Source organism: Tenrec ecaudatus, chromosome 1 (assembly GCF_050624435.1).
Source record: "Tenrec ecaudatus isolate mTenEca1 chromosome 1, mTenEca1.hap1, whole genome shotgun sequence".
NCBI classification, from domain to species: Eukaryota; Metazoa; Chordata; class Mammalia; order Afrosoricida; family Tenrecidae; genus Tenrec; species Tenrec ecaudatus.
The window spans coordinates 27,060,721-27,081,425 of record NC_134530.1 but is presented as its reverse complement, the minus strand read 5'-3'; the positions used below and the strand labels follow the sequence as shown (position 1 = coordinate 27,081,425).

Genomic DNA, 20,705 nt, shown 5'->3' with positions numbered 1-20,705 from the left:
GGACCAGGGATAGGCGGTTCAGATGATGGAATGTGGCCTTGTTCCTGGGAGGAGATGGAGCCCTTGGGCCCCTCTGGGAAGCAGTGGTCAGTCTTTGAGCTTCAGAACCTCTGCCCCGAGGGCCTGCCAACAATGCCACTCCCAGACACCAGGGGGCATTGCTGGATGCACACCCCCACCTAGAGGAAGGAATCTGGGGACAAGCCAGCTGAATGGACAAGTGCGGTGACCGCACATGACAGCGGCATGTCCTGGCGTGATCAGACAGTGAGCTGGGTGTGCACAGAGAGGTCCTAAAATCCACGTGGAGCGAGAATTCCGCAAGAGGTCTACAGCCATCCCCAGGGCACAGGGTGTCCTGCTGCACCTCAAGCCCCGGGAGGCGGCTGTGGAGGGGTGGGCGCAGAGCAGTGCTGGCTGAGGCCCCACTGGCTATGGGCCCCGATGGTGGTGAGGCCTGTCTGCCCAGTCCCCTGCCAGGCTTTCCCTGGAACACATGGTCGTGGCCCCTGCCTCCCTCTGATTCACCGAGCAAATTCAGGCGTGAAGGAAATACTTTAATGTCTTTGGAAACCGCAGTTAACCATTTCCATGCTGGGGTGACGTTTGTGTGTGTGTGTGTGTGTGTGTGTGTGTACGTGCTTCTTGTCTGGGCTGGGGGAGTGAGGGCCCCACATTGCCCTCTCTGATCATCCTCATGTCACTGCCACCCTCTGAGGTGGGTGTGATTGAGTGAAGGGCCAGCCCTGTGAGCTGGCTAGTGATGGGGCCTGGCTGAGTTCTCCCAGCAGGACTCAGGGTTCAGGTCTGCCCCACCCCAGAAGTGTTGGACTGAGCAGGGTCTGGGGGACATGCTGACTACACGTCTGTCTCCAGGCGTAGCCGCTCCAGCCTGCGCACGTTGTCCTCCAGGGCCAGGCGGCTGGTGATGGAGTGCGCGAAGTCCTCGGGGAACCAGCCCGTCTCCCCGTCTCGCAGCCGCTCCCCGAACAGCCAGCCTGCGGGTGCATTCGGAGGGATGAAGGGCCTGCCCTGGATGTTGGCACCCCAGAAGCCCCCAGACTGGCTGCTCCAGATGTTTCCAGCGGGGGATCACGGGGAAGAATGTTGAGGCCTGGGTCTCACACCCAGCTCCTCCCAGGGCCCCCGGCTGAGGGCCATCCCCTGATCGCTGGCTCTGAGACAAAATGTAGCCAGCTTGTGCCTGCTTATGGGGACAGGAGAGCCCCGGGGGAGGCTGCCACCAGCCCTCTTTGAGACATGGAGTACATGCCATGCTGCTGCCCATCCCCCGCAGGGCCCTTGCCCAGAGGCTCACCGTCCACCTGCTGCAGGACCAGGACCACGTCCGCCTGCTGCAGTGACATCTCATCCGCCTGCTTGGCGAAGTAAGCCTTGGTGATTTCCACCTGCAGCAGGTCTGGGGGGACGGGGAGGAGCTATCAGCGCCAGGACCCCCAGGGGAGGGGCCCCAGAGCTCTGCAGGGGCCAGTCCTCACGGCACAGAAATGGAGCTGCCAGGTCCAGGGTCTGGGGGGTCTGAGAGTCCCACACATCCAGAGGCAGCTGACTTTGGGCTAAGGGACCCGTGCAGGCGACAGGCAACTGCTGCCTTGGGGAGACCAAACCTCTAAGGTGACAGAAGCTGGAGCAGGAGCCTGTTTCTGCAGACGTGGAGGTTTGAGGAGGGCTGATGATAAAGGCAGGGGTAGGATAGGGCCCAGGTCCCCAGGGCAGGCTGTCTTGAGCTTGCTCAGGCTGGGGCAGGACAAAAGGCTGGCCTCTGGCCCTCTTCAGCAGCCCCCACCCCAAGACAGAGGCCACATGCATGACCCCAGCTCACCCCCTTTGTCACCATGGCCCTGCCACTGTCGTTCCTTGTGCTCCAGCGCTGTGATCCACCGGGCCCGCTCACTCCTGGGGCCAGAGAGAGAGAGAGAGAGAGAGAGAGAGAGAGAGAGAGAGAGAGAGAGAGAGAGAGGAGAGAGAGTGTGTGTGTGTGTGCGCACGCGCATGAAGCCAGGTCCCTCCACCCTGCCACATTCCCAGCCAGGGAACTTCCAGTGAGGCAGAGTGGACAAATAGCCGGCAGTCCCCAGGCTTCCCACTGGGAGTCCCTGCTGCTGCAGGCTCAGCCACAGAACCTGAGGGTCCCCCTCCCCTACTCTGGGAGGGGCTGGGGTGCCTGAGCATGCCACTCAATGCTTGGGGAGCTCAAAGGGCCACCCAGTGACAGGGTGGGCTCCTCCTCAGGCAGGCAGCCAGTCCCATCACACCTGCCCAGACCCAGGGCCCATCCTGCTGCCCCACAGCCCATGCCCTCCTGCCTGGCTCTGTCCCTGCAGGAAGGCTTAAAGAATTGGGCACTGGCCCGGAGCCCCACTGGGTGCCAGTGCCTGGTCTACCCTGTCTTTGCTGCTCCTGCTGCCCAGCCTCAACCTTTCAGGACACCCTGCTTGCCCCCATTCATGTCCGTCCATGGGCTTGTGACCCTGACCTCACCTTGCCCATGAGGCCCCCTCCCCAGCTTACACCCCCTTCTAGTCCTTGCCGTCTTCACCCATAGAACTTTCCAGACACTCATCCTGGAGGGCCGTCACACCCACCCAGCTGCCTCCTGTACACTCCCTGTAGCTCGAGCTGCCCCGTACATGGCTGTTGGATTCCCGGGGGCAGGCCTTACGCAGAGTCGGTGGCCAGCAGCAGCTGCTCCTGACGGCCCTCGCTGTTGCGCAGCATGGTGACCAGGAAGGGGTGCGGCACGGAGGAGGCTCGGTGGCCACCGGGCAGCGGGAGCTCAGCTGGCTCCACCTTCTGGACCTGGATGTGCTCCACCTGGGCGTAGTCCTGGACCACATAGCTGTCCTCACTGCTGAGGACAGGACGGCGGTTAGCGGCGGCAACCATGGGCCAGGGCCCATTCCAGGGGTGCTGCCCACCCGGAGGCCGTCAGGTTACCCAGGGCCTACAGACTAGAGTCAGAGCCCAGCAGAGTGTCCCTGGCCAGATAGAGCTCCCACCCGCTGGGTCCCATGTCCCCCTCCGCAGTGGGTGGCAGTAGGCCCACCTCTTCTTCTTGGTGACCACCAGGACGTCATTGAAGAGGAAGAGGTAGGAGGCTGGCCGGCCGGCAATCTTGCGGAGGAGGCCACCATCTTCCACCAGCGCCAGCTCGCCACGCTTCAGCAGCCAGCGGGAGGAGGAGGTGATGGGGAGGGACTGTGGGCAGGCCGAGGGAAGCAAGGTCCTTAGGGCTGGGGTCAGCGTGTACAGCCCAGCAGCACTGTCTGGGGGCTGCAGCCGGGGCTCTAATTCCACCTGAGTAAGTGACTCAGATGGCCAGTCTGGCAGGGGTTCACTGTGCGCAGGCCTCCAGGAAGGGGCCATCTGGGTGGCTAGCCTGCAGAGGGACTCAGCCCGCTGAGTACCTGCTTTGCCTGGACTGAGCTTGAAGCCGGCTCAGAGTTCAGGAAGGTGAGCTCCCTGAATATCCCTGGGCGCAGTGGCCACTATGGGGATGAGGCAGTTGGGCAGAGGTGTGGGGAAGGCTGGGTGCTGGTGGAGGTGCAGGATGTGGGCAGCCTGATGGAGTGTAGGGGGCTCCTTGCAGGGCACAGGACACACCAGGCCTGGCGTGCGGCCCTCGAGAGCTGGGCCTGGATGCCCAGGTCCCAGAGCCTGCAGACACAGGGTGAGGGAAACCTTGGAGGGGGTAGGAGGGATGAAATGGGAGGGTCAACTGATTCTCTGGGCCAGCTCCTTGGCCTATCTCTGACCTCAAAGTGGCTCCCACTCTCCACTGAGCTTCCAGCCCCCTCATTGAGGTTTCAGGTCCCTGGCTGATGCACAAGCTGGCAGGCAGGACAGGGGGGCAGAGGTCTGAGGGGCCTGGGGCCCACCACAGGTTACTGTCTGGGGTAGCTTTCTCTGGACCACACAGGCATGGGGCCAACCCAGGAGATTCTGAGAGGAAGAGGGATCTGGTGCCCTTGTTACTCCCAACCCTGTACCAAAGGAGAAGTCTGCCCATTTGGGAATGTGGACCCCAAGCTAGGAGTGAGGCTGCCCTCTCCCCACTAGTCCTGGGACCGTTGGGGCCTGTCCCCCCACCATCCCCCTTTGCCTGGGCAACCCAGGGGTTGGGAGCCATAGGTCAGAAAGGAAGGGTGCTGAGCCTGTGTGGCAAGGGAGGCAGAGACCACGCCCATTCCCCCACCCCCACCCCATGTGGAGCCAGAGGCAGGCCATTCTTGGCTGTCCACAGCCTGCGCAGCCCTGATGCTGGGTTATGCCCCTAATCTCTAGGTTCAGCTTGCAGGAGGCATGCCTGGGGGAGCTGGGGGGAGGGCAGGGGAGGGTGGGGGGAGCTCACCTTGACCTTGCTGAAGACCAGCTGCTGTTGCAGCACGAACAGCTGCTCTGTGCGCTCCATCTGGTGAGCCCCCTCGTTGCACTGCTTCACCAGCTGCAAGGGGGGTGGGGTGGGAGGGTGGGTGGGGTGGGGGCTGGGCGCCACCCCCTCCACTCCCCCGCCTGCCCCAGAGGGTGCTGGGTACAATCTTAGACCAGCAGCAATGGGCTGGGGTCACCCAATTCTCCCGGCGATGGAAAGCTCAGGGGTCAATAATCTGCCCACCCCCTCCCGTGAGGGAGGTAGAGCTCAGCCTGGCCCCTGCCCGGGCCCTGCCTCACCTTGCTGATGGCCTTCAGGGCGTGGCTGGCGGCCTTATACCTCTCGGGGTGGCCCTGGGTCTTCAGGCAGAGTGTCTGCAGAGAAGGCACTGAGGTGAGAGCCAAAGGCCTGCCCGGGGAAGGGCCCCCTAACACCAGAGCCCGAAGGGTGTAGGAGGCTCAGGGTCAGCCCCAGGGGTCTCCTTCTGGACTCCTGCTGTGCCCAGCTCCAAATGGCCACTGTAACACCCAAGGCTACATGCAGGCCAGACCATGTTGAGTAGAGTCCTTGGAGTCAGGACATCCCTCTGGGACCCTGGTCCCATACTTGGCCCTTCTCATGAGCCTCAGGCAGCTGGCTTCTGCAATCCCATCTCTGCCTGGGGGCTGCCTGTGGCCCGAATGCCCTGAGCCTCTGTGTTCATCCTCAACATGCGACGAGCCTCCGTGTCCTGCTGGCCCCTACGTGTCAGTATAGAGTGGGCAGGAGGTGGCACCGGCTCAGGCCCTCCTCTGTCGGGGGCCCAGATCCCTGCTGTGGGGAGTATGTGCAGCACAGGGTCCTGAGGGCTGGGCCAACCACTGGTCATGACTATCATTCTCGCCATGCTGATGTCATGAGTGCGATGACGCCACCAGCACGACAGTGACATCATCGACGTACCATCACTAGCAGGATGGTGATGTCCTGGATGTGACATCCCTAGCTGGACAGTGACATCACTGATGTGATGTCACTAGTAGGGCGGTGACAATGACAGCAACAACAGAGAGGTCCATAGAGAACAGGCAGCCCAGAGAGAGCAGGGATGGCACTGAGGGGGTGGGGGGCAGGGGGTCTCAGTTCAGGCTGACTCACGTCTGTCAGGAGGGGCAGCCGGGTCACTCTCTGCATGGGGAGGATAAGGAAGGAGATCATGGGCAGGCCCCCGCACGCAGGCTGCCGCTCGATCTGCCGGAGGGCCTCTCGGAAGCCGGGGTTGCTGCTTCTGCAACAGATGGAGCCAGGTGGAGCTGGGGGACGGGGCACGGGGGAGCAGGTGGTGGGGGCACACAGGGCGCCGACACTCACGTCAGCCTCTGCAGCGTGCGCTGCTGGTAGACCTCGTTGGTGCAGTAGGCCACGTAGGGTTGGAAGTGCAGCTCGGCGTGTTCCGCCAGGATGTCACTGATGTCATCGACGCACACCTGTTCTTTGTGCCGCCGCTCCAGGGCATTGAAGAACCTGCAGGGGCAGCTGCAGTCTTGGCAGTCCCGGCCACGCGTGCACACTCAAATGCACATGCCGCCCTGAACACTCAGTGCACCCACAAACCCACGTGTGTGCCACAAACAGTATACACAACATGCATGCCCACAAACATCAGAAAACTCAAACTCGCCGTCTCCAATAGTCCCGACTCACGGAGACCCCCACGGGACAGAAGAAAACTGCCCTGAAAGATTCTGAGAGGAACTTGGTAGGAGTAGAAAGCCTCATCTTTCTCCTATGGAGAGGCTGGTGGTTTCGAACTGCTAACGTTGCTGTTACCGCCTAATGTGTAATTCACTGTGTGTATACAAAAAGCACACATGTAAGCCTGTGTATGTGTACCCATGCACACGGCATGCCTGGAGGAGGACCTGGTGGTCGGTGGGTCGCTGTCCAGCTGATAGTACTAAGCTAGACCCAGGCCAGCACCTGGAGCTGTGAGTGCTGACCATCCAGGTCAGACCCTGGAAAGATGAGCCCCTTAAACCCCAGATCACAGGGCGGGTAGCTGCAGGCCAAAGCTGCCGTGTGGGCAGGGACAGTGAGGGCACCTGGTCAGGGGCCTTGTGGGATACTCCAGTAGAGCCCCATCAGCCATGGTTCCCTGAGCTGTGGGTCAGAAGCACCATGCTGTCCCGGGGGGCCTGTTCACCTCCGTGTGTGGAGACTGGGCACCAGGGACAAGCCCTGCCTTGTGTCTTATGGGAAGGGAAACTGAGGCCCACACACGCTCCTGCCCTCTGTAGGGCAAGCACACACAGCTGCAGATCTGTGCTGTCTGCCCACAGAGGTGTGCACCCACCGCACACACTCCTGCGTGTACGCCGGCTCTCCTCCCAGCCTCCCATTCCGGGAACCAGAGCCGACAGCCAGCTCCAGGCCACCAGACACCAGCAGGCAGAACACACCCCGTGGCTGCAACCTGAGGCCCCAGCCTGGCTCTGGCCAGCACTGTGGGCACTGTGGTCTCGGGAGGGGGGCTGGGGCGGCTCACCCCTGGCTGGCGCCCTGCACGTCCCGGATGTTAGAGAAGAGGTGGTGGTGGTCCGTAGGGGTCATGGTGTTGCGCAGCTCGCTGGACTGCAGGAACTCGGCCACCAGGATACCCAGGCTGTGCAGGTAGGAGAACTCCGAGGTGAGGATCTCAAAGATGGCCTGCGAGACAGATGGGGACGCTGGCCCGGTGCCCACCACGCACCAGCCCCCAGACAGGGCAACACACAGGTCTGTGGGCAGCAGAGCTGACAACAGGGCAAGCTGGGGTATGGGGTAGGCAGTCCGTCCGGACAGAGCTGGGAAGGGCTGGTAGGACTGCCTGGGTTGGCTGTGAGCCTCTGGGCTCAGTCACCCATGAGCCCTGTGCCACTGGGAAGACGTCCCCCGGCCCCAGTAGGAAGCAGGGGACAGTACTGCCATGTGCGTGCTCTGATAGGGTCAAGGACAAAGGGGAAAGGCCCAGGCCAGGCCTGGCCTGAGAGACACCCACAAAGGTCACCACGCACGAGTGCCAGCCCTGAAGCATCAAGTGGACAGTGCCACTGCAGCTCGGGTCCCCCTCCTGGGGCTGGCTGAGGCCCACCAGCCCCCTGGGCAGCCCACTCCCTCACCTCCTGCCGTTTGCGCTCCTCAGCAGACAGCGTGTCCAAGATGCCTGATTCCACCACCTGGGAGGGGCCAGTTGGTACAGGGACGTAAGCTCCTGGTCATGTCCCTCCCCATCCCACCCTCCACTGGACCAGAGCCCACCAGGAGGACAGGGAGGCCCTGGGCAGGCAGGACCCAGGCTGGCCCGCGTAGGGCCACCCACAGAATGGCTGCAGGTAGGCATGCAGGAAGACAGGCCGGCAGGCATGGCCCCGCTTCCCGGTGGGACTCTGAGGAGCCCGGGGCAGTCCAGGGAAGCGTGGTGTCCCTGAGGGCGTGGCTGGCAGGGCCCTGACCTCATCTGCGAGGCTGCCCCAGGGATGGGGAGACAGGAGCCCACCCAGGTGGTAGCAGGGCCGGTGCCAGGGACAGGCTGAGAAGGTTGAGCACAGGTGGAGCCCTGACGGGCCAGGTGAAGTCAGTGGCCTGCAGTGGGGTCCTGGCCACTGCCTGCCCCAGGCCTCTGTCTAGCTGGAGTGTGGTTCAGGTTGTCCACGGGGTTGTGTCCCCACTCTGACTGCCCTCTGCAGGACCACCAGGAGGCCCAGTCCCCCTGCCTTCCTCCACTGCCCAGTGTCTCCTCAAGTTATGCCAGAATCCCACTTGACCCCACTTCTAGACTCCAGAGGTGACAGACCTCCCCCCTCCACACACCCTGCACTTGGCAGGTGGGAAAAACAATGACTTTTCATATATGTCTATTAGCTAAGGGGCAGGGGACCCATCTGCTGGGCCAGAGGTCGCACTGCAGGGACAAAGAGCCTAGGGGTGGGCACAGCCCTCTGATGGGGGACGGCCAACCAGGAGTCCCTTAGGCTGCAGACAAGGTGGCTGAGTGCCCTCCCCTGCAGAGTCAAGCACCACCCACACATTCCCCAGGCCTCTCTTCTTTCCCAGCCCTGCTCACTCCTGGCTGCAGCCTTGTCCTGGGTATTGCCTGCCTGCCACCTCCCGTCCTGCACTGTCCAGAGCACCAGGGTCCTGCCCCCAGTGCCCACCAAGCCCTCACAGCCAGGAAGGGTGGGGCAGCACCGCACCTGGAATGTAGAAAAGGAGAAGGGAGGGACGGTAGCTTGGTCACAGCCCCAGCTCAGCCCCAGGCCAGGGCTCGCTGCCCCCATGGCCACCAGCCTTGCTGACCCTCCCAACCTTGGGCAGAAGGGGCTCTTTTGCCCCAGTTCCAGCAAGTCTGAGTAGTGGGAGAGTAGATTGGGTGACACACCCACGTGCATGCCACACACACACACCACACTATACACACCACACTCACACATATTCATAAACACTACACACCACAAACACCACATTTAACACCCCCCCCTCAACCCACACACGGGTTGGAAGACAAACACCCCTCGCTCACTACTCCCTCCCCATTCTAGCTCAGGGAGGCAGCAGGGATTGCCCACCAGGCACTGAAGGCACTTTGGAGGCTGGCAGGGAGGAGTGGACCGCCAGGTTCAGAATCCCCCACCAGGCCCAGCACCAGCCTACCTCAGGGAGCTGGCTCCAGGTGACCTGTGCGGGCCGGTAGCTCTTGACCACAATGGTGTCCACTTTCTGGGGGCTCTCGGGGCTGGCATGGTCCTCCAGCAAGTCATCATCAGATTCGTGGCTGGTGTTCAGGCCCCGCTCCCGGATCTCCTGATAGAGGCAGGGGTCTGTGGGGAGGGGTTGAGTCACCTGCAGGCTGGGGGGCCCTGAGGCCTGTCCCCTTGGGAGTCCAGGGGTCAAGTCCTCTGGAGGGGTCCCCCAAATCCCCTCAAGCAACAGGTGGCGTAAAGCCCCCTGCAGTAGGCTGCTCTTGGGCCAGCTGGTTCCCATGGCTGGTGGGCAGTGAGGTAGCAGCCCCATGCAGAATGTGGCACCTCTGATGGGCTGAGCTGACTAAGAAGGCTCTGGGCAGGGCTGGCCCCGAGATCATGTAGTGAGCTCCGACACAGGAGGCTCTGGGCAGGGCTGGCCCCTGGCCCCCAGACCATGCAGTGAGTGCTCAGGACCCAGGAGGCTCTGGGCAGGGCTAGCTCCTGACCCCCAGACCTTGCAGTGAGCACCGACCTAGGAGGCTCTGGGCAGGGCTAGATCCTGATCCCGAGACCTTTCAGTGAGTTGAGCTCCGACCCAGAAGGCTCTGGGCAGGGCTGTCCCCTGACCCCGAGACCTTGCAGTGAACCTGTGTGTTCTGTTTCTCACACCAAGATTCCACCTCCACGTCCTCATGAAGAGCCCTGAGACTAGTGCGCCCCTCTTTACCCCCACCTCCCCACCCCCAGTGACGCTGTCCACCAAGACTCGGGGGCAGGCAGAGCCTCCTGACAAAGGCAGACTCTAGCCCAGCCCTCTGCCCACCTTTTCCCATCCTGGCTTAAGGAGTGTCTGCACCTGGGACTTCCATCCCACCCTCAGCAGGCTAGCATATTCTTTGGGCTCTGAGCCCTCTGCGCCCATCTCCCCTGGCCTGGGCTCCTAGCACGACCTCACACAGATGCCTGATACTGTCACCTGGGACCTCCATCTTTCCCCCCAGGAACTCCCGGTTTGGTGTCTAGTCCATCAGCCGGGGCTGCCAGTCCCCGAAGCACAAGGGTACTGAGAGCACATCCAAACCCTGTGCCCCAGGATGCCCCCCCACGGTGAGGGAGCCCGGCTGAGCCCCCCCGCCCCCCCCGGGGCTAAGCACTCACCATCCTTGAAGGAGCCCTTGTGCACGCGCTTCCGTCCCAGGGTTCTCTGCGGCAAAGGAGAGGGCGGTCATTGGGGTAGGGGCAGGGGCGGGCCCATGGCAGTCCCTCTTCTCCGAGCCCAGAGACCACCAGGCCCAACATGCTCAAGATGCAGAAGGTGCCCAGCCCTCGGTGCCAGGGAGACCTAGTGGCATGGTAGTTCCCAGCTGGGCTGCGACCTGAGAGGTCCCAGGATGGGGACCGCCAGCCGCTCCTTGGAAGCAAGATGGGCCTTCCACTCTCGTTAACAAGTACAGTCTCGGAAACTCACAGGGGCCGGACCACCCCGACGTGTTGCGTCCCTGAGTTGCATTGGGTAGTTTGAGCTTGTCACTTAGGGGGAAGGGAGTGACTGGGTGTTGCTATGTGGGGCCTCGGAGGATGGGCCAAGGTGCACTGTGGGACTGTGGGTTTGGTGTTGGTGGGGCCCAGAGTCTGAGGCCTGCCTGGAGGAGGCGGCAGGGCTGATCTGGCAGAGAGGATGCTGGGTGTGTGGGAGAGGGCGGTGGGGCTTTGGGGGTCTGCATGGGTTGGAGGGGATCCCAGGGCAGAGCAGTGGTGGCTGGGAGAGCGCAGAGAAGGAAACCCCAGGTTGCAGATGGGGGCGTGGGGTCAGGTTTCTGGGATGGCAGTGAGAACCGACCAGGTGCTGGGTAGCTGCTGAGAAGGGAGTGAGGGGAGGGGGCGGGGGGAGGACGGGGAGAAGGGCTTTCAGAGGGCCCAGCTTCCAAGTTAGGTGCCCGGCTGAGGCACACCTCCCAGGTGTGCTGGTTCCAGGAAAGCCAGGTTTCTCAGACGAGTTGGGGCCTGAAGCTCCCCAGGCAGGTGTTCGATGTATGCTCCCAATAGAACCGGCCCCGCACCCTGGGTCCTGCACACCAACACCCCCTCCACCTCTACCTCCAGGTCTCCACACGGGCTGCTGGTGCTGCCTCAATCTTCCCCTTCTCAGGATAGGCCTCAGATGCCCTGCTGGCATGCCCTCCATTCACCCTCCCCCCAGCTGTCCTGGAGCTGAGAAGCCCGATGGAGAAAGTAATGGGTGCTTTGGAAGCAGAGGCATGGGGTACGAGAGAAGGAGCCTGCAAGCCTGGCCTGGGCAGTGCAGGGGGCACCAGGCAAATCCCAGACAGGCACTGGACCCAGACCCTTTAGGGAGGACTAGAGCGGAGGTCAGCCCTGCCACCAGAGGACAGAGCTGGCAGCCAGGCCCCTGCCCATGGGCAGAGGTCACCACTCTGCACGCTGGCTGCCCAACCCTTTGTGTGACCCTTGGCCCCCATGGTCCCTGTCTGCTCTAGAGACACCCCCCCCATAGGACCCCCGTGAGTGCACTCGCTGAGGGTCACGCTGGCGCACAGAGGTGCAGGGCTTCTTACCCAGCTCACCCAGCCAGGCTCCGCCCCAGGCCTTCAGGGGCAGCAGATGCCTGGGGCAGATTCCAGGATGGGTCCTGGCAAGTGGCTGCACAGAAAGCCAGGGGCAAGGCCTGCTCCTGAGAACCTTCTGGGCATGCCCAGGCTGCTCAGTCCTCCTGGTCTGGTCAATGTCCAGAGCTGTCCTCTCCCCCGCCCCCCCCCCCCCCAACACACACACACATACACATCCCAGATTCACCAGGGCGGGAGACCCAGCAGGGGTGGGCAGGGCCACTTCATACAAAGGTCTCTCAGCTAGTGGCTGTTGGCAAAGGGTCCAGTGACCGGGGGACATCTCCCCGCTGGTCTGCCGTGTGCGATCCTGCAGGGACATGCAGGCGTGAGCTGGTGGCCCAGCCTCTCCTGACCCCACAGGCAGGCTGACCAGGGAAGGTACGCTACAGATTCCTCATCAGCACCCACCGCTCAGCTGGCCGCCTCAGAGGGCCCAGCCTCCACCGGGCTCGGGTCCCGGAGCTCAGGCCGGGTGAGCACCTCAATTGTCAGCTGCCGCATCGGTGGCAGGAGAACAGCTGCCCGTGGCAGTCCCTCTGCTCCGAGCCCTGAAACCCTGTGCCCAACATGCTTAAATGCAGAAGGTGCCCAGCCTGGTGCCTGGGGAGCCCTGGCCCGCACACAGGCACCCAGCAGCCAGTCCTGGGAAGAGTCGTCACAGTGGAGATGGTGGGGATGGGCAGCCCTCTCCCTGCCTACAAGCTCCAGAGCCCCCTAGATGCACCGCCAGGCAAGGGTCCTTACCTTGTGCTTGGCTGGCCGAGTGGATGGCTGGCTGGGCTCCTCAGCCAGTGCCTGGAGCCGGGGGCTGAGCTGGGTGGGGGCCGCCTCGCTGCCTGGTGACCCAGGGCCCTTCATGGCTGCCCGGTAGGACTGGTTCCGTAGATTCCGCCTCAGGGCACCCCCCCAGCCTGTGTCGACGTCCATGTCATCCAGAGAGAAGCTGGTGCCCGGGTAGAGCTTGGGCTCCCGCCGGGCGGCCTCCTTGCTGAGCATGGCCGCCCCAAAGCTTTGGTGGCGGGCGGGCGGCTTTGCCTTGCTGCATGTGGCCAGGGTCCGGGGGATCAGCTGCTGCGTGCCCATCTTGAGGGCTGCGGGGCTCTGTGTACTCAGGATGATGGGGGGCTGCGGGGTCCTGTCTTCCAGGGGTGTTTGGGTCTGTGGCTGGGAAGTGGCCCCATCCCGGACTTGCAGGGAGCCCCGGACCATGGGGAGCCCCGAAACGGGGCTGCCATTGGCATCGAGTTGAAGCTCAGCGTGGAAGCGGTATTCCAGAAGTTTCTCATCCAAGGAGCTGTCTGAGTATCTCTGGGACATGCTGGGCAGCCTCGGGGGCCTGGAAAGGGGGAGGAGACAGAGATGAGAACATCACTCCTTCCTGCCACGTCTCCAATGACCACCTGCCGCACTGCTGCCCACCTGGTCCCTGCTGACCTGCTGCTCCTCACATCCACCCTGGTCACACCCCAGGCAGCTCTGGGCCAACTCTGTATGTCAGAGGCATCACCAGGTGCCCACCAGGGGCTGGGGAGGGGGGGGGCGCGTGGTTACACTACATCCATCACCACAGGGTGTGGGGCAGAGACCAGGAAGAGTGCATACAGATGAACACTATCCTCATATATTCAGACACCTGACAGGCTGGGTTGCTGGGGTGGAGGGAGGCCTTCCCTCTTGTGAGTTGGAGGTGAGTCCCAATCACATTCTCATAATTAATATTGTTCCTCACTATACGCTCCCACAATAGCGCTGCCTTGAGATTGCCTCTCACAGCACGCGGCTGATTGCTCTCTAGGCGGCAGCTTTAACTACAGGCGCAGACACGTGCTCTGAAGACGGGCACGCCCCCTGACCTGCCCCGGCACCGGTGACTCCTCCTCTGTACTCAGGAACTTAGGGTGAGGGTACATCCCACTTTGCTATGCACATGGTTACCTGTAATTAGGGGGCTTGCATGCCCCCCACCCAAGTTGGAACTATATTCTCTCTCTCTCTGCATGAAATTGACTCCTGAAGTCATGGTGGTCCTGGGGGGTTAGCGCTTGCATGCCTTATCTTGTCTAACGTCTCTTCAATTTACCCCTATCACACAACTGCCCCTTGGACCCATTTGATCATCGTGAGAACTGGTCCCTCACAACAGGGCACAGACACAGCAGTTGAGGGGCATTTGCAGAATTCAGGCTCTCCCCCACACCCAGGGAACCCTGCCTGGCATGTACTACCGGTCCTCCCTCCATCCATCCCTGGTCCTCTCTGGTCCATCCCTCATCCGCCCCACCTCCAGCCCCTCTTGCTAATTCCAGCATAATGGGCAGCCTGGTCTCCAACATTGTCCTTTGTGTCCATGGTCCCTGCTTGTCCTTCTAGGTACAAGTGGCTGCCCTCCCACCCCTCTGGGCAGGGTATAGCTTGTGACAGGTCACATGAACAGAGGGATGCATGTCTCTCTCAGGCAGGGTCTCAGTATGTGACCTGCCATCTTCCCCTTCCTCTGCTGCTTTGGCCACAGATGCAGTGTAGGGATGGGGCTGCGCTAGCCGGGGGTGGGGGGGAGGGGAGGCGGTTCAGGGATTGGGAGGTGCTGAGCTTCCAGTTACCTAGGGTGCAGCTTTGCTGGCAAGCACCCACAGGGTAGCCAGGGCCACTGTAAGCCTCTGATCATTAGCTTGGCCACTCTATTCTGAGGGTCCCCTTGTTCCTGTGGACTTGGGAGCAAATGCCCACTTTTAGTATTTCCCTGCAGGGCCCTGGCTGTGAGATTTGGGATGGACCCCTCCTGCTCCCCAAGGGACGCACTGCTGGGAAGACCAGGGCTATGGACCGCCCCCCCCCCCCGCCAGATCCCCCTCACACTGCTGCTGCCACTGGGCCTGGACCTCCCGGAGATTCCAAGCTGCAGCCTGGGGACGCCTCCACCATCACACAGTGACGGTAATCAGTACAGCTGGAAAGTTGGGGCACCTCAGAGCGCACAGGAAGCCAGGCTCAGTGCCCCTAAGCATTGCTCCCAAGCGCCCCCCCCAAACTCAGCTCTCAGCTAAACCACCCCAGAAAAGTGTGTAGGCTTATCTGTTCCTCGGCCCAAACCTGGCTCCCCCACACGGGGAGGGCAGCCTGCACATTCCATAGGACATTCCAGGCCTGAGGACAGCGGTGGCCACAGCACCTCCTTCCACCGCCCGCCTCACCCCCCGCCCCGCCCTAAAACAAGGCTGTGACCCGTGGCCCGATGCCCCAGTGCCTGGCTGGGTGGGAGGCTGCGTGGCCAGGGCTTACCCACCGGTTGCTGTGCCTACATTTCCCCAGCTGAGAGGGGGCACAGGTTTCTGCTAGGTTCATGTTGGTAGGCACTGCAAGCAAAACCCACCCCAGTGGGGAGCCAAAAGGCTTCATGAGGCCCTTTTTTCCGGGCCCCACTTCCCTTGTAAGAGGGTGCAAGGCTTACAAGGCTTGGGCTGCTCCCGGGGTGGGGGTGGGGGTGAGGGTGGGGATGAGGGTGGGGGGAGAATGCCCTGCCATAAGTCTGTGGAACCCTAGGGGGCAGTTCTGGCCCAGTGGATCATTCGGAGCCAGAAGCCATTTGAGGGCAGCTACCACAAGAACCACCAAGTGACTGAAGCTGGGCGGGCCCTGCCTTTCTACAAAGTATAAGCAGCACCAGAGGCAGGCAGCGTGCAGGAGGCCCCCTCCCTCCCCCAGACATACTCTTCTGTGTGTCTACAAGCGCCCTCCTGCCCATGCTCTGCCTCCCCACCCTGGCTTGGGACCCCAGGCCAGCTTTCTGCCCCAGCCTGGCTCTCCCCAGGTTCAGGCCCGGGCGGGCACACAGCCTGCTGGCTGCTCGGCCTCTCCCCGGGCGAGGGCAAAGTCTGTTCCTGGGGCGGAAGGCGCCAAATCGGGGGACCTGTCGAACCAGCCATTGCTGGGTGTGACCTCTATTCCTAGCCAGGTGGCCACACCCAAAGCCCTGAAACCACTGCCCTGGGTACATTCTGCCTGGCACGGTCGGGGACAGAATAGAGTGGGTGGCACGGAGTAGCGTGAGCAGTGGCCCTCCTAGCCCGCACCTGTTCCAGAACCTGGAGCCCCTCAGGGCATGGCCCTCGGGACTGAAGGTCAAGGACAGCCAGCAGCCCAGGAGTTGACCCTGCTTCCCAGTGCGCCATGTGTGCTCTGTAAAACGGCTCCGCAGGTGTCGCTGGTAAAAAGGTTGCCAGCGCTCCCTCCGGAAGCACTTCTGGGTGGGCTCGAACCCCCTGCGCACTGACCGTTTAGACCACCAGGGCGTCCACAGTCACAGTGTGCTCCCTGCCGCCCTTCTGCTCTGCTCGCTCGCTGGATCAAAGGGATGCACAGCCAGTTTCTAAAGTTAACGAAATACCATGGGCTGGTCCTGAAGGGGGACTTCCCCTCCCAGTGGCCCCACCCACCAGGGGCTCCCTGCCCGCCTCTAGACACTTTCCAGCGGGCTCTTCTGCCACCGACTAACTCAGGGTGTCCCCGCCCACCCTCCACCTGAACATCAGGCAGCACCGTGGGGTCAGTCTGAGCAAGCCATCGAGACCGAGGGGCGCGTCTTCTGTTAATCATTTCCTCCCCGGTCACCCGCCAGTCCTCTTGGTTAATGTTTCCCCAACGCACCACATCTCTGCCGCTGGCCACTCCCTCCCACAGGTCCGCTCAGCCGTCGCCTCTTCCCCAGAGCGCCTCTGCCATCTCGCCTGGACTGGGAACCTGGCTCCCCCTCCCCTGGTCTCCAGGGCTCCCTGCTCTGCCTCCCATGGGTCCCTGTCGCTTTTGGGCTTCCCTCCACATAGGGCTCCTTTCTAAGGATCTGCCTGGGGGAGCCCTGGTGGCAGAGCGTTTTGGGGGCTGCTAACCACAAGGTCAGCAGTTCGAAACCACCACGTGGGAGCAAAAACGAGGATGTCTGCTCCCATAAAGATGTCCAGTCTCAGAATTCCAGAGGGGAAGTTATAGGGTCACCGTGTGTCAGAAGTGACCCAATGGTGGTAAGTTTGAATTTTTGGTTGGCATTTTTTATATCCAACCCCTGCCCCCCTCCCTGCCGCCCTGCACACCCCCTTCAGCGTCTCAATGGAAGTGGTTGTCATCCAGAAAAGCTTGCTTCCTCTCTCAGCCAACTCCAGGTGACAGATGCCACTCCACAGGCTCCCCCCCTGTGACTGGTCTCCCCACACCGAGCCCTGCTGGAGGTTTGGGGCTCAGCCCAGGAGTACCTGCCACTTCCGTGCCAGGCTTCTGGGTGGCTTCCCGTTCACCGTTGACGGAGCCTCCCTTCTAGTTCCACATGTCTTTTAGATCCCCATGTTGGTTTGGGCTTTTAAAAATAATGGTTTCACCCCCATTTTCTCTGCCTTCCCTCTCTGGAATCCCTCGGCACAAGTTCTGCCACCTCAGGAGTGCTCCCATTCCTTGTTAGCTGTCCCACCCTGTGCTTGCTTCATGGATGCTACATATTGGTTATCTGTTTTTAGAAATGCGTTTCTCCAGCGGCCGCTCGTCCACCTCCCACTGACCTGCGGCTCACCTTCTAGCCCAACAGTACGGGTCTATATGGTGAAGAGTAACACAGGGAGGGACACCCTCCTTCCAGTGGTCCACCAGAGCGAGATCCAAAGGGCAGCATGAGCCCAGAGGTGAAACCGAGAAGGCAGGAAAGGGCAGGAGAGAAGGGACGAGAAACGGGCGTCCCAGGTGGAGGTGAGAGGAGGACTGTGGTATTGGGCGGATGCCCTGAGGCACAAAGTATACTGTTGGGTAGAAAACGGATTTGGGTTGCAAACTCACCCAAAACACAATAAAAAGTTTGGAAGATCAAAACGAGTTTCTGTTTGCTGGCCTGGCTCCAATCCCTCCCTCCACTCTACCCATTCTTCATCTCTGCCTCAGGGGCCTGTCCCTCCACTGGTCCTCAATGTCTGCTGGTCCCAGCGGTCTCTGCTGCTGTGGACAGTCTGCTAGGTGAGGTCCGGGTATCCTGGTGCACACATGAACCCACGCTTCTTCCATGGCATCTACAGTGTCCATGTCTAGTGACCTGTGTCCTAGGGCAGGTGGTTTCTGTGGAGTGGCATCTTTCAGTCTCCTCAGGGGGCTACCTGCATAAACCTGGTGGCCCATGTTCTATAGAGCCAGCGTAGGGGTACGATCGACAGCACAGACTCCCCTGATGCCCGGAGGGCAAATGCCAGTCCCTCGGTCCCCTGCAGAACCCTCTGCCTGCCCCCCTGGGCCTGTGGCTTTTGATCACAGGTGCTCCACAGTCACTAAGACACACATGGCCCCTGGGTTAGCTGTCACCTGAGCACCCTTTCCCTGGGCCTCTGGGTCTGGCTGAGCCACCCCGCTTCTCTGGCGGTTCTCGGGATCCAGCCTCTGCTAACGCAAACTTGCTGCACAATGACAGCCTTGTCCCAGGGTAATCCTAGCTAGCCACACATACAGAGCTTGGGTCTGGCAGTGGAGAGCACACCACATTCAGGCTCACCACTGAGGGGATCCGGACCCCAGGGACGCCAGGAAGGACCTGGCGACATCTGTGGCAGTCACAGCTGCAGGGGAGAGGCTCCTTCCTAACAGCATCAAATAGGTGGACGCCAGAGAAGCTGCTGACCACCCCAGAATGCAGAGCAGAGAAAGACTGGGCAACAGTGGTCAGAGGGAGGAACCCTGACTAGCCACCTAGAGGCTCAGCTTCACCAGTAAGGGATAGAGCCCCCCAGGGGCTGCCTGCCTCCGCCCATGCCTTCCTCGAAGACCAAAAAAAATCCCAATTCACTGCCATCGAGTAGATTCTGATTCATAGCGACCCCAAAAGACAGGTTAAAAGTGTCCCTGTGGGTTCCTGAGACTGTAAATCTTCACAGGAGTAGAAAGCCTCATTTTTCTCTCCAGGAGCAGCTGGTGGTTTCAAACTGCTAACCTTGTGGTTAGCAGCCCAACATGAAATCACTATGCCACTAGCCCCCCTCCTCAGCAGAAACACCCCCACACCTCCCTTCGATGACACACTGTCCCCAGCAGCTATCAGACACAAAGCAGCTCTCTGAGGTCAGCCCTGCAGGGCCCACCCATGGCTCCCTGGCCACCCTACCATCCCTGGCGGGGCTCCAGATGCTTGTACGCACAGTGTGGCCCTCCCAAAGCCCCGCTTGGAAATCAGAACCTTGACTCCACAGGTTCCCCCCCCCAGGTGATGCCCCTCCCTTTGCCCCCACCCCCTATCACCAGCACTGAAACCCACACACAGGTGCTCTCCCCCCAAAGCTTGCTCACTTCCTATGTCTGGTTCCTCACTGAACTTCCGGCAGGTGAGTCACTGTCCTTCCCAACAGGTGAGAATGCCAGGTGCCTAGGAGATGCAGCCTCCACTGTGCCACCAGTGTGGAGGCAGGTGAGGGCCCAGGTGAACCAACCCCAAACCAGAGGCTGCCCACAAACAAGTAGAGGGAGTGGGGGTTCCACACTGGTTCACGGGGTCATGACAGGTAAAGATATTTTGACACACAACTTCCGTCCGACATCCAGCCAAGGAGACAAAGCCCAAGATCCCCTGGAAATGGAAGGAGACCCTGGGAGCTGGCGGGCTGGGGACAGGCTCTTGTGCCATTGGATCTAGACACAAACACGTGCTCTCAGGAGCAGCAAGCCAGGGCCCCTGGCACGCCATGTTTCCCTTGGTGCCTCAGTGTCCCCACCTGCAGAGGAAGAGCTTCTCCCATGTAGGGAGGCTGCAGAGGGTCTGAGACCACCAGAGTCCTCAGGGGAGCCTCATCTGACAGGTGTGCAGGTAGGAGGAACCCCTGCTAGGCTCACTCCATCTCACTCTCAGGGACCTCAGCTTAGGGCAAGGCCCTTCCAAGACCCCCAAGCTCACTCCTGGACTATGGGGATGCTGCCCCTGTTGGCCTGGACCTGGGTTGGTGGGACCCTCTGAACCCCAGATTCTGACTTCTCTCTTACTTCAGCATCTAGTGGGGGCAGGGGCACAGGCTTATCTTGGACCAGCTCAGTAGCCGCATCCATGACTGACGGCCACCTCTCCTGGGCCTGCTGCTGCTCCCATTTTACTGGTGAGCAAAGTGAGCCCCAGGGTGATTCAGGCTCTTGCCTTAAGCCATAGGCAGCAGGAATGTGAGCCCTGTTGGCCTGAATTGCTGGCTGGGGGTGGGGTGGCGTCACTGTAGCTGTGCTCTGACTGGGACCCTCCTGCTGGCCCCAGCCAGACATCCCCACCAGGACTCCCTGTGTCTCAGACTAGGTGGTGCACAAGAGATTGGCTTCAGGGACACAGGGGCGGGCCCTGCCCAGGCCTGACAAGGAGATCATCATCCATTTCTCTTTGCTGCCCCTCATCTGGGTCTCCTTGGGCTAAGGTCCTAGCAGTCACTTGCCCTTGAAGAGACCTGCTGCTGTGTACAGACACAGAAACTGAGGCTGGGGCTGCTAAGATGATTGCCTGGGGGTCCGCAGAAACATGCTGTGTCTCATTAGTGGAAGATGCAGCCCCCTCCCTGCTAACCTTGCCTCTTAGCTGGACTCACAGAGGGACACTCCTCCTCCCCAGGCCTGGGGGTTGGGGGTGGGAGCGGATGCTGGAAGCCGCTACTCCGAAGTCTAGAAGGAGCTGGCTCCAGCGGAAACGCTCTCTCTACTTGGGCAAGGACACGTCCCCTGGAGGCTCAAGGGAAGTTGGGGGCTGGTTAAGGGGTAAACCAGAGAAAGGAGTTGGGAAGAGGTCGCCAAATTGATGGGGTCACAGTCGGGGCTTGAGGACAAAGTCTAGGGAAGGCACCGACCCCAGGCTTACCTGCGCCCCGCCCCTCAAGCTTACTTGCGCCCCCCAAGCTTACCTGCGCTCCCCACGTCCCCCAGGCTTACCTGCGCTGCAGGCGCGCGGGCGGTCCAGTCTCCAGGCCCGGCGCCCTCCCGGGAGGCGTCAGTCCCGGCTAGGCG

The 20,705-nt window shown here is 61.5% G+C and overlaps 1 protein-coding gene across 1 annotated transcript; it reads right to left on the bottom strand.

The window, feature by feature from the left end:
- Nucleotides 1-858: 858 nt before the first annotated feature.
- Nucleotides 859-13,040, bottom strand: ARHGEF16 (Rho guanine nucleotide exchange factor 16). Its single transcript, XM_075538097.1, has 14 exons — nt 12,468-13,040; nt 10,252-10,297; nt 9,062-9,228; nt 7,531-7,587; nt 6,918-7,078; nt 5,744-5,896; nt 5,531-5,660; nt 4,693-4,767; nt 4,373-4,465; nt 3,068-3,219; nt 2,684-2,869; nt 1,844-1,917; nt 1,319-1,420; nt 859-998 (listed from the first exon to the last, which is right to left on the bottom strand). The coding sequence occupies exons 1-14, from the start codon at nt 13,038-13,040 to the stop codon at nt 859-861; spliced, it is 2,109 nt and encodes a 702-aa protein (XP_075394212.1).
- Between the last annotated feature and the right edge of the window lie 7,665 nt (nt 13,041-20,705).

Coding starts and splice junctions, on each gene's coding strand:
- ARHGEF16 (XM_075538097.1), bottom strand. CDS start 13,040: ATGTCCCAGAGATACTCAGACAGCTCCTTGGATGAGAAACTTCTGGAA. Junction 9,229..10,251: donor CAAGGGCTCCTTCAAGGATG/GTGAGTGCTTAG, acceptor CCCTCCCCACAG/ACCCCTGCCTCTATCAGGAG. Junction 7,079..7,530: donor AGGAGCGCAAACGGCAGGAG/GTGAGGGAGTGG, acceptor TCTGTCTCGCAG/GCCATCTTTGAGATCCTCAC.